At 49.6% G+C, this 13,036-nt stretch overlaps 1 protein-coding gene across 1 annotated transcript; it reads left to right on the plus strand.

The window, feature by feature from the left end:
• Positions 1-68: 68 nt before the first annotated feature.
• Positions 69-12,930, plus strand: Tnfaip1 (TNF alpha induced protein 1). Its single transcript, XM_052755785.1, has 7 exons — positions 69-205; positions 4,593-4,911; positions 6,138-6,307; positions 6,695-6,784; positions 6,861-6,913; positions 7,629-7,824; positions 9,900-12,930. The coding sequence occupies exons 2-7, from the start codon at positions 4,707-4,709 to the stop codon at positions 10,134-10,136; spliced, it is 951 nt and encodes a 316-aa protein (XP_052611745.1). The 5' UTR covers positions 69-205; positions 4,593-4,706; the 3' UTR covers positions 10,137-12,930.
• Positions 12,931-13,036: the final 106 nt, after the last annotated feature.

Raw genomic sequence — 13,036 nt, forward strand, 5'->3', positions numbered from 1 at the left:
GGATGCCCGACTCCACCAGCTGCTCGCGCGCTGTGCATGCCGGGCCTTGTAGTAATGTTTCTCGAGCCGTAAGGGCGGGGCTGTAGCTCCGGAGTCGGCGGGCGCAGGATGTGAGCTCACAGCTGAGATTGCAGGCTGCCACAGGCCAGAGGCAGCGCGGAGTCCGCTCGCCGCTCGCCTGAGAGGAGAGGCGCCCCCGCGGACGGTGAGAGCCAGACGTTTTTGAGTGCAGAGGGAAAGGACAGGCTCTGCCGGGTCCTGGGCAAAAGGCACGGGACGGCGCGCGGGGATAGAGTTCAGGTCCTCTCCTGGGGATGGGTGGCACCACGGATCTCAGTGTCTCAGAAGAGGAGGGGTGTGGCGGGAGAGAGGTGGGATATCTCTTCATTTCCACGGAGGACCCTTTGGGTGAAGCCTAAGAGTCGCTCCCACGATTTCTGACCTTTTTAGCCAAAATCAGCCTTCCCACCCTCTGGCTGCCCATCGTGTCCTTCCTTTAGGACCGTCTTTACACCACCGCGATCTTTTGCCCTTTGTTCTGTTTTGCTTCCCATGAGGTTCCCTTAGAGACACGTGTAGGTCCCTAGCCCCAGGACTACTCTGAGATCCATAGGCGAAGTCCAGAGGGAAGAGCACCGAGGCTATTGGTGGAAACTTCATCCTCTCAGAAATTTCTTTCTAGGGCGTCACCTGCCACCGGACTCTTGGAACTCATTGGTCTGGTGGAATCTGATCTGACGTCACCCAGGACTCAAAGTGGCTGCTTTGTAGGAAAAGAATAGATTAGCTCCGGATTTGATTTCCTCCGTTGGCAAGCCTCGTCATTGAGTTTCTTTGATTTGGTAGAACGTGTATATGTGTGCTTCCTTTGATTCTGGGGCAGTAGGGATTGGACACAAAATGTGTGAGGAACTTGCTAAAACTTGTTGAGGGTCCACTTTTTTCCTTTGAGATAGGGCAATTGCTCGCCATTCTAGCATTCTCGTGTTACTTCCTGTCAGTCTCCTGGGACTCATGTCATGCGTATTCCATCAACGAAGCAAATAAGCCACCAAAAGGATGTGTTACTTCACACAGCACCACCCTAGCCTTTCCCAGACAACACCCCACCCCACCCCGACCATTCCAGGGACATACCTAGATCTTTTCAGGAACAGTTTTAGTCTAACAAGCTGATATATATTGAATACTTAAAAATGTGCCATTCTTGTTTGAGGAACAACAGTCTGGGTTTCACCTGTAAGGCATGAGGCTAACAGTAATCCACTGAGTGTTCTGGGATTTAAAGAGGTCGATCCCACTTTGGGGGTTTCTGTTTCTGTCTCCAGCCTTGCTTCTGTGACCCATGCCTTCATCATCTCTTGCCTAGACCACTACTTTCTCTGATCTTTCCACTTCCTCTCATGCACCTTTGCAGTCCTACACAGCATCCAGTTGTCCGTGGAGGCTATAAAATTAGATCATATCACTCCCCTGCTTAAAGCCTTCCAGTCAGTTCCCAAAGTATATTTTAATTCACATAAAACCCAGTTCTTCATGATCACGTAGTGCTGGCTTTCTCTGGCTCTCCATCAGACCACCTTCCCCTTCTTCCTGTCTACCACTTACCATGTCCCCACTCTTCCTAAAACTTGTTCCTTTTTAGCAATTTGTGTGTGTGGTGGTTTTGCCTGCATGTTGTGCCTGGTGCCCACAGAGACCAGAAGAGGGCATCGGATCCCCTAGAACTGGAGTTATAGACGATTGTGAGCCACTGTATGAGTGGTATGACTTGAACGTAGGTGTCTGGGAGGCAGCCAGTGCTCTTAACTGCTGATCCATCTCTCCAGCCCCATAAAACTTGTTACATTTTTTAAAAATCTAAGTGTACATGTGTGTGTCTGAGTGTACATATGTATACCATGTGCAGCAAAGGCCAGAAGAAGGTGTCAGATCCCCTGGAACAGGAGTTTGATTATTGTGAGCCTGTTGATGTGAGTGCTGGGAACTGTACCTGGGTCTTCTGTAAGGGGAGTACATGTTCTTACCACTGAGCCATCTCTTCTGCCTCTAAACCTTGTTTCAAACAGGAGCATTGCACTTGCTGTCTAGAATACACTGTCCGACCTTAGCTGAAATGCCATCTTCCCTTGGTCTCAAGCCTCAGCCTGATAATTCTCAGGTCATTCTGGTATTTTCAGTTACATCAATCGCCTGTATAACTGTCTGCTTCTTTGTTCCTTGTTTATACTCTGTCTTCTAGTTTGTGTTTTTGTTTTTGTTTGAGACAAGGTTTCTCTGCATAGCCTTGGCTGCCCTGGAACTCACTACATACGCCAGGCTAGCTTGAAACTTCTAAGTACTAGGATTAAAGGCATGTGCCGTTATGTCCAGCTAGTCTGTCTTCTTCTAGTAGAGTGTAAGTTCCATGAGGGCAGGACTCTTTTGTATTTGTTCTTTTCTATTTCCAGTGTCTGACACACAGTAGGAGCATAAGAAATGACAACTTTATTAAGTGAGATAAAATATATACCCAATGCCTAAAATATTCCCTGCCACATACTAAACATGCAGTGAGTTTAGCTATGATATTTTTTCTTTGGTGAATGGATATTATTGTATGTATACAAATAGTTGTTACACTGTGATGTTTAGGGAATGGTAACCACAGTAAGTCTGTACCCATTCAGTTTGTTGGTTTGTTTTAAGATTTATTTATTATGCAGTGTTCTGCCTTCATGCCAGAAGAGGGCGCCAGATCTCATTACAGATGGTTGCGAGCCACCATATGGGTGCTGGGAATTGAACTCAAGACCTCTGGAAGAGCAGTCGGTGCTCTTAACTTCTGAGCCATCTCTCCAGCCCTTGTTTGTTTGTTTGTTTGTTGTTGATACAAGGTCTCTCTGTGTGTAGTCCTGGCTGTCCTAGAACTCTCTCTGTAGATCTGACTGGCCTAGAACTCACAGAGAGCCTCCTGCCTCTGCTTCCCAGTGCTGGGATTAAAGGCAGGTATCACCATACTCTAGGACTCAATCTTTTTGTTTGTTTGTTTTTAATTCAGAGTTTACAGGTTTAGAATTTAGAATATGGGGCTGGAGAGGTGGCTCAGCAGTTAAAAGCACTGGCTGCTCTTCCAGAGGACCTAAATTCAATTCCGAGCAACCACATGGTGACTCTTAGAATATAAATAACAACAACAAAACCATAATGCAAGCCAAGAGATCGAACCAACTTTTCCTTTAATCATTCCTTTGGTTTCTGAACTGTTAGTTTTACTTTCTACATTCCTTAATCATTTTTAGTATTATCATCATGTCTTTTCTCCCCATTCTTGGTGGGAAGGAAAAAAAGAGAGATAGGGCCCTCAGGAAAAAGCAGCAAAAGAGCCATCCTGTGTTCTGCTTTGAAAAAATAGTGACAATTACAGGAACTTGGGTCAAGACTGATGCCAAGAAAGGGGAAGGTCAGGAAACCCCGTGGGAGCTCAGGTAACCCCTGCCAAGCTCCCGGGCTGGCTGCCTCCAAAGCTGGCCCTCTCCAACCTCTCTTAGAACCATACTCATGTTCTTCCTAAATCCAGGCTTTCTTTGGCTGGTGCTAACCTGAGTTCTGGAGCGGGCTACTCCTGAGACAGGAAATGCATCCTGTCCTTCTGGCTCCTGGGAAACTCCCAGGCTGGCTAGATCCCCAGTTGGTTAGTCTAGAAGTCTGGAGTTCTGGGAGTCTTGGGAAACCATTTTCTGAAGTCAGTATGGTGGATTCCAGGATGATCTATTTATCTGGCTCTTAGTTCTAAGGGTTTTCCTTGCAACTCAAAGCAGAGCTGAGCCTGGAGGGAGTTTATGCTCCCAGACCTGGCTCCTGGTACTGTGAGAACAGCATAGGGGTCATTCTTGCTGGCACCCAGTATCCTAATTTGCTTTCTATTGCTGCGATAAAACATGTGACCAAAAGCAGATCAGGGAGGAAAGTTTATTTGGCTCACACGTCCCAGGTCACAGTTCTTCATTGAGGAAAGTTGGGGAAGGAACTGGTGACAGGAACCTGAGGATAGGAACTGAAGCGGAGCCCATAGAGGAATGCTGTTTACTGGCTTGCCCAGCCTGCTTGCTTGCTTCTCCCCACCCCCCACCCCCGAGACCGGGTTTCTCTGTGTAGCTTTGGTACCTGTCCTGGAACTCATTTTGTAGACCAGGCTGGCCTCAAACTCACAGAGATCTGCCTGCCTCTGCCTCCCAGGTGCTGGGATTAAAGGCATGCGCCGCCGCCACCCGACCCAGCCTGCTTTCTTACACCATCCAGGATCACCTGCCCAGGGATGGATGGCACTGCCCACTCCCCATCAATCATTAATCAAGAAAATGCCCCTGCAGGCTTGCCTCCAGGCCAATGTGATAAAGGCATTTTTCTCAGTTAAGGTTTTCTTCCCAGATGACTTTAGCTTGTGTCAAGTTGACAGAAAACTGACCAGCACAGCCAGGAACTCAGCCTCTGCTTGGGAGTGCATGGGCTTATCTGGGAAGTAAACCATGTCAGAGTTCCTGCTGCTGTCCCTCCTCCCTTGTGACCTCTACTCTGCTGACTTCCGTGTTCTCTCTACCTCTTGCTTCCAGCACTGAGAGTATGAGGCCCTGGCCTCTGTGGGCCACTCATTCGTGACTACTTCCACCACGGCAGAGCCTTCCAAGCCTACCTCCTGCCGTGTGGTGATCTACCTGCAGCGGGAGATGTCCGGGGACACCTGTCTGTGCCCAGCCTCAGGGGCCAAGCCCAAGATAAGCGGCTTCAAGGGAGGCGGGCTGGGCAACAAGTACGTGCAGCTCAACGTGGGCGGCTCCCTGTACTACACTACAGTCCGGGCCCTCACTCGGCATGACACTATGCTCAAGGCCATGTTCAGTGGGCGCATGGAGGTGCTGACCGACAAAGAAGGTGAGCCATTATATCGGGGCATGCTGGGCAAGGGAGGGGAGGAAGGGGGCATCCTGAGGTGACTTCAGGGCAGGGCTTAAGCTCAATAGATCTAGAATCTGTATCTTTTCCTCTTCATTTCTTACAAGTCTTAACAGAGCTTCAAAATTCCTTGAAATTGTCCATAGAATGCTGTATGTTTATGTATCATCTAGAGGAAAAAGTTCATACTTAAAAAATATCCAGGCTGGGTGTGGTGGCACACGTCTGTAATGCTAGCACTTAGAGGTGGGGACAGGAGAATCGGGAATTTGAAGCCAGCCTCCATTACATAGCGAATTTGAAGCCAGCCTTAGACTATAAGAAACTTTGTCTCAAGAAAAAAAATATGCCGGGCGGTGGTGGCGCACGCCTTTAATCCCAGCACTTGGGAGGCAGAGCCAGGCGGATCTCTGTGAGTTCGAGGCTAGCCTGGGCTACCAAGTGAGTTCCAGGACAGGCGCAAAGCTACACAGAGAAACCCTGTCTCGAAAAACCAAAAAAAAAAAAAAAAAAAAAAAAAAAAAAGAAAAAAAATATATATTTTTTTTCCAAATAGAATCCAGGAATGCTGGCACATGTTTGTAATCCCAACACTCAGGAGGTTGACACAGTTCAATCTCAAATTTGGGGCTAACCCAGATAACTTAGCAAAACCCTGTTTCAAAAGCTGACATATGGGTCAGGCATGGTGGTACATGCCTTTAATCCCAGCACTCGGGAGGCAGAGGCAAGCGGATCTCTGTGAGTTCGAGGCCAGCCTGGTCTACAGAGTGAGTTCCAGGACAGCTAAGGCTACACACACACACACACACACAAGCTGACATATATATCCAAATGAGTAAGCTTGTCATAAACACAGTACAGCCTGGGCAGTGGGCAAAAGGTAAGCAGACTGGTGATTTCTGTATTACCTGGGTGACCTGAGTACCCCCAAGCTTAGACATCCAGTCCTCCATAGAGCCTTGAAGACCTGTATCTTCTCAGGGACACAGGAGTTTCTGGACTCAGGATAGGGAAGAGCAGCACAGACCTGAGGCCTCGGTCTCCGTGCACCCCTGGCCTCGTCTCTGCACTCCCATGTAGCGCCTTTCCTTGCATGCTGCTGCCTGCCTGCCTGCCTGCCTGCCTCTCTCAGGTGGCCTCTGCCTGCATCAGACACAGCTGGAGGCTAACAGTAATCCTGTGGGATCCCTCTAAATCTCTAGGCTGGATCCTCATAGACAGATGTGGAAAGCACTTTGGCACCATCTTGAATTACCTCCGAGATGACACCATCACCCTCCCTCAAAACCGGCAAGAGATCCAGGAATTGATGGCTGAAGCAAAATATTATCTCATTCAAGGGCTAGTGAACATGTGCCAGACTGCACTGCAGGTACAGGAAGAGCTGGGTGGCTTAATGAGGCTGGGACTTGTCCCTCTGGGGACATTAGGTTTGGCTCCTGGAAAGCTGTGTCGGAAATGAGGTTGATGAGTCCAAATCCAGCTAGAACAATGAGGTGCTGCCCAGGCGCAGCAAACTGCCGCTAAGTATCCGTGCATGGCAGCACAAGCCGGCTAGGCCTCTGGTTCATTCACGTAGATAGCTGAGCTTCAGGTTTTCTGCGGTGGGGATCTGCTTACTGGCTGGCAGTATCTATTACCAAGAATGTCATGATCTGTCTACCTCCTTACCAGGCAGGGGTGACTGTGGCCCAAGGCCTAGGGAGGGACCTGGCCAGCATTAGATCCTAAAGGCAGCTTTCTGCTCTGTGTCACCCAGGACAAGAAAGAGTCCTACCAGCCTGTGTGCAACATCCCTATCATCACATCTCTGAGAGAGGAGGACAGGCTCATCGAATCTTCCACAAAGGTACCGGGCACTCTGAGGGCCGCGGCCTGGGGACACCAGGCTCCTGGCCTAGCCCTTACTCTTTCTTCCCTCACAGCCTGTGGTGAAGCTGCTGTACAACAGGAGCAATAACAAGTACTCATACACCAGGTACGGCGGGCATCTCCCTGGCGAGGGTGGCAGAAGCACCCTAAGGGCTGAGCAGCCAGCCGGTTCTGGGCAGTAGGCCCAAGGGAATTCAGATTCCTGACACATGTAACACGGAGCTGGGTGTTGAAACCACCTTTGCTGAGGGCAATGAACAGAAATAGAAGGGGACTCAGGACAGAGGCACTGGGGATTTGTTACATAGCCTGGTTGGGATGTAGATGATAAAATGTGAAGCATGCCTGTAATGTCTCATATCAGGAGCACGTCAGGGATTTCCATCCCCATTGTCTTGGTGGGTGAAGAGGGGTGCTAGGAAGTCATAAACCAAGTCCTGAAGCCTATGCTCCTCACTGTGTCCTCCTGACAGGCCATAGTTGGGTTAGATAGACCCCGGCTTGGCTCTAGGCTCTCATGGTCCCCTGTGGACACTGCATCATCCACCCCACAGCAAAAGAACACTGTCTCCTATGGAGCAGTGAGGGACCCCTTCTTCCAGGCTTAGGGAGGGGTCACCACTTCCCCTCAGTACTCTTTGCTATAAATGAGAGCCAGTTCCACCCTCCGCTCTCACAGGCCTCAGTCCTACAAGTTCCTTTCTGCCTCTGTCTTGTCTTCATTTTAGCATTGGGGGGGAGGTGGAGAACCCAGACTGTCCCACCAGCCCTCCATTGTGCTGGAACCTCATTCCAGGCCTGCTGGCCCTTGGGTTTTTCAGCAACTCTGATGATCATCTGCTGAAAAACATTGAACTGTTTGACAAGCTGTCTTTGCGCTTCAATGGCCGCGTGCTCTTCATCAAGGACGTCATTGGTGATGAAATCTGCTGCTGGTCTTTCTATGGCCAGGGTCGTAAGCTGGCAGAGGTGTGCTGCACCTCCATCGTGTATGCCACCGAGAAGAAGCAGACCAAGGTATGGGCTTTCCCCTGTGGGGACAGATTACACAGACTCCAGGGTGGAGAACTGGTCTTGCCCCAGTGCACCCTTCCCACAGCAACCCAAGAGCCTCATGGACTTTCCCAAACATGGTGTGATGGTGCCAGGTAGGAGAGAGCCAGAACAAAGAGGTTGGGGATGGTCAGAAACTGGTAGCACTGCTGAGAAAGAAGCCCACTGACCAGCAAGAACTTTCTGGGTCATGGAAGGACCAGGTCTCTGAGGTTGTCACAACTCAGTTGCAGCTCTAGCCCCACCCCTTCTCAGTTGTCTGATCTGCGGGAGCCATTTCAACCACACTGGTCTGTTCTCCTGCTTGCAGACATGGGAATGAGAGTCTCAGTGTAGCCAATACATGGCAAAGGTACGACTCAGAAACAGCAGTCTAGTGTGGCTTCCCACTTCAACACTGCTCTTGCAGCCAGCCTATGGAATGACCTCACAGTGCAGATGAACACAAGTCACCTTTCATTTTTTCTTGTTGAAACAGGGTCAGTGAAGCGCAGGCTGAAGCTTGCTACATAACCTAGTAGGTTGGCCACAAACACATGGCATTCCTCCTGCCTCAGCCCAGTAGTACTAGGGTTACAGGTATACTCCACTATAATCGGCTGTGTGAATTACTTGGTAGGGGACAGTTTACATACTCAGCTCTTCCCCTTCTGCAGAGGCCAGCAGGAGTCTTCCTAGAGTATATATATACTTGGAGACAGCAGAGTTGTACTGGGTGGAGTACCAGGCAGATTATCTGGGAAGTGAAGGGGAATTAAGGGTTCAAGCATCCAGACCCAAGAACCTTAGCCCCAGACTGCCACACTGCCTCAGGCTGAGTGCTCTGCTGAGGGCTGTCCGAAGGGCAGCGTATGTGAGGTAGGAGTCTTTGGCAGTGGGTGTGTGGGACGGGGGTGTGACATGGGGTTAAGCCAAGAGGCTGTGACACTGGAGTCAGGATTCGGGGTCTGAGGAACAGCAGAGGTGGCAGTGCCTGTCTTCTTCCCAGGTGCTCTCTTTTTCCGTGACTCCCCTCCCCCTTACACCCCAGCTGTAGGACGGGCCCAGCTGGAACCATTCTCTCCACTTGAGGTGAAGGCACAGGAGCTCACTGTGACAGAGTTGCTACAATTTTGGGGTCCTGATCTCTTCCACATTGATCCTAGGGGTGGGCTTTCAGGATCAGAAAAGCAGTGGAACTGCTTATCAGAGTGACTTCTTTATTACTGCATTTGTCTGTGTGGGTGGGTGACAGACAGGACAGCCTGGAGACTTCTCTCCATTTAGGTTCCACCATTTGGGTCCTGGGGTCAAACTCAGGTCGTCAGGACTGGTGGCAAGCACCTTTAATTTACCATCTGCGCCATCATCTCTGTGCCCCCACTGCTTCATTGAGACAGGACTTCACTAGGTAGGCTGGCTTCAAACTCTCCATCCTCCTGCCTCAGCATCCCAGGTAGCAGGGATTACAGATGGGTACCACCCAGCCTGGCTAAGCAGCTGCTTTTTATTATGTGTTTGGTTGTTTAGTCAGGCTGTTCACTGAGCTAAGGAATGTAGGTCTTTCTTCTGATGCTGACAAATCTCAAGAGGTATTAGCTCAGCTCGGCAGGCAAACCTGGAATCCCAGTACCCAGAAGGCTGAGGTAGGAGGATTCTGAGTCTGGAGGATTCAGAGTCTGGGGCAGCTTGGGCCATAAGGAGACCCTGTCTAAAAGCAAAACAAAACAAAAACAAACAAAAAAACAAAGAAAGTAGCAATTGGTATCACTTTACACCCATAGAAACTGCATCCCAGAAAGCTCAGGCCTGAGACCTAGCACCTCCCATGGAGTTGTTTGTGCCTGCACATACCTATGATATAATCGTCAGTTGTGGAGTGGGGTGGGATGCAGGGGGGGTGTTAATCTATATTCTCATGTCCCCTGATGCTTCCCTTGTTAGCTGGGCAGCTACCTGACTTCTAAGTTAGGAGGCTTCATGGAAGAGACAAGGTCAAGAGCGCTAACTTGTTTCCTCGGGAAATGAAACCTCACTCCATCTTGTTCCCTTCTCCCCAGGTGGAATTCCCAGAGGCCCGAATCTATGAGGAGACACTCAATGTCCTACTCTATGAGACCCCTCGAGTCCCTGACAATTCCTTGCTGGAGGCCACAAGTCGGAGCCGCAGCCAGGCTTCCCCCAGTGAAGATGAGGATACCTTTGAACTGCGGGACCGTGTCCGCCGCATTCACGTCAAGCGCTATAGCACTTACGATGACCGGCAACTTGGCCACCAGTCTGCTCATCGAGACTAATGGGACCTTTAGGAAGTCAGAGCACAAGAAGCCATGTCTGCTCTCCTGTGGAACACACCCCATTGGCCACCCTATGCTGCTCCTGCTAGCTGGGAGCCTGCTTTAGCAAGTAGCGGTGCCAGGCCCTGCTTGGGAGATCAGGGAGCCCAGCAGAGGAAAGGCCACGTTGTCTTACCTGGTCCTCCTCCCCCATCAGATGCCACCCCACTTCCTGCCCAACAGGGAGCTACTTCTGCTCTAGGGTGAGTGCACTGACTTCCACCTCCTGCCAAGAACATTCCCCAGGCCCTTGGCTGAGTGCTCCTTTCCTCTGCTGAAGAGCTCCTTCAGTTCCTCAGCTGAGGCCCATGGGAACAGCTTTGTTCTACTGGAAAGGAGGCTTCTGGTGCTGCAAGGACCCAATTTTGAACAGAAAGGGCAGCCTTTTTTTTTTCCTAAGATGTTTAAGCATAGGTATGGCCTGATTTTTTTTGTTTGTTTGTTTTGTTGTTGTTTTTAAATCTAGATGTTAGCATGGTGGCCTTGCCTATAATCCCAGCTATGGAGAGGCTGAGGCAGGATAAAAGGTTATAGGCTAGCCTGGACAACTTAGCAAGACTGTCTCAATATAAAGTTTTAAAAAGAGGGCTAGTGGCATAGCTTAGTGGTAGAATACTTACCTAGTATGAGTGAGGCCCTGGGTTCAATCCCCAGTACTGCCACACACACAAAGTATCTAGGAAATGACTAGTTTCTAGTCTGATGAGGGACAACCTAGGACTAAGCATTTGTTACCCCTGCAGGATGCCAGGCCCCCACCTAGACAGATCCCTGCCCACCCCACCCAACCCCCACACTCCACCCTTTTTAATGCCCTAGGACTCATCTTTAAAGCACTTTGTATATCTGTCATTCAGGAGCCTATTCTGCCTTGATCCAAAGCTTTTTCTGACACTAATCCCCTCTTGCAGAATCTGAGGGAAGGGATAAAGAAGCAGTTAGTAGCCAGGTGTGCTGGCATATGCTATAATACCAGCACTCAAAGGCTGAGGCAGGAGGATCATAAGTTTGAGACCAGTCTGTGCTATGTAGTTAAAGTTCCAGGCTAGCCTGGGCTATGTAGAGACTTTGTCCCAAGAAAAAAAGCAAACTGACTAGCTTTGGCTTTGTCAATGTGACTGGCCAGCCCAAAGAACACCCAACAGGGAAGGATGCCCAAGATGAGACCGTGGTTTTAATAGCTTCCTATGGGAAAAGATACCTCACCCCCTGTAGGGCCAAATCACTGACTCAGACCTAACACGATCGTTTGCTTTGGGTCTCATACTTGGGTATGCTCAGCTCTAAGACATGCTCTCCCCGCAGTCCATAAAGCCAAAAGCTGTGCTGCAGGCCTGAAACACAAGCTGCAGCAGGAGGCTGTGGAGCAAACTCTTGGAGCCCCATGCTGCCAGCACTGCCCACAGATGTGGCCCAGGCTCGGCCATACTTTTGCCCAGCTCCTGACATCATGTTTGGTTTATGTTCTGGCTCTGGTGGTGGTTCTGTTTAGTGATGAGGCTCCAAATACATAGTAACCAGGGCAACTTAAGCCTTTTTAAAGGCCCAAATTTCTTTTGGGTCACTTGATCATAGAGGTACCAAGGTCTAGACTAGACATGAATTATTCCTCTGGGCTTTGGTTTTCCTCCCCTTCTTTGCTGGTCTTGGCCCTCTTAACTGGATTCTTTCCAGAGGAATGTTGTCACTGGAGAGAGCTGTTTGCAAGCCTGACAAAGTGTGTGGCCATCAGCAGCAGCAGTGCTCAGGAAGGGACAGAGGTTGTCAGCTTCATCCCTTGACCACTTTTATAATTGCCAAATGGCTGCACATAGCTCACCTCTCAGAGCCTATGGGCAGATGCCAGGCCCAGGGTTGGGCTCTCACAAGGCCCTGACATGACACAATAGAGCAGGAGAAATGTGACTAAGTAATCAAGCCTTTGATGTGAATCTTGAATGTATAGATAGCTCTAAGATGCTCAGGTCAGGCACCGTGGTGATCAGCAGCTATTAGTTCTTCCAGATCTCACTGGAAGTGAGATGACAATCAATTTTTTGGCCAAATTTAGGCTTTGGCTTTGAGGCTTTCCCAGACTTTGGAATGTTGTAGCATGAGGCCACTGACTATTTTCTCAGCTGTCCCCAAGAAGCCCTCTAATATTCACATTCCTGGCTCCCTGCTGCGTATTTCCGGGTTGTTCCTTGACCTCCACATCCCCTTTAGCCTCTACTTGGTGCTTTGACATCCATATCCTCGTATTTCCAGTTTGTTCCTTAACCTCCTCATCCCCTTTAGCTTCTACTTGGTGCTTTGACATCCATATCAGTGGTGTCTAGTCCTTGGGCCTAAGGTAGCACAGCAAGAGTCCAGGGCTGGGCATTCATCCTCTTTGACGGAAAACATCTCCTTGGTTTAAGAAAAACACTAACACTGAAGTGATTGTGCTTCTTTGCTTAGACTCTGTGGCTTAGGGGTTTGTGGGATTTCCCAGTCCTCTTCCTACAGTGGCTCTTGGAAGGATGAAATTTTCGATTACAAGCAGCCCGGGGGAGTAAACACAAGTATGGATGAAGGTCAAACTGGGAGCTGTTAACAGACACCAGCAACGGGCTCTGCTGAACTTGGGATGGATGTGACTGGTCTACCTAAAGGGTAGCACAGGTTCTGTCGTGAAAGAATGTGTCTTACTTAATGCATACCTGCAATCCTTGGTTGCTTACCCTAAGTGATAGAAGTAAACACTAACTTCTAATAAAATTGTGTCACACTGCAATGGTGCGGATCCATGTTTCCAGGGAGTAGAGGTTGGCCAGCTCACAGCTGTGGGCTCAGTTCTTTATTTCTGGTCCCTCCATGACCTTGTATTCTAGGTAGGTCCG

This window comes from Peromyscus californicus, unplaced genomic scaffold (assembly GCF_007827085.1).
Source record: "Peromyscus californicus insignis strain IS unplaced genomic scaffold, ASM782708v3 Scaffold_3__1_contigs__length_106647218, whole genome shotgun sequence".
In the NCBI taxonomy this organism is placed as follows: Eukaryota; Metazoa; Chordata; class Mammalia; order Rodentia; family Cricetidae; genus Peromyscus; species Peromyscus californicus.

Coding starts and splice junctions, on each gene's coding strand:
- Tnfaip1 (XM_052755785.1), top strand. CDS start 4,707: ATGTCCGGGGACACCTGTCTGTGCCCAGCCTCAGGGGCCAAGCCCAAG. Junction 6,308..6,694: donor TGTGCCAGACTGCACTGCAG/GTACAGGAAGAG, acceptor TGTGTCACCCAG/GACAAGAAAGAGTCCTACCA. Junction 7,825..9,899: donor CCGAGAAGAAGCAGACCAAG/GTATGGGCTTTC, acceptor CCTTCTCCCCAG/GTGGAATTCCCAGAGGCCCG.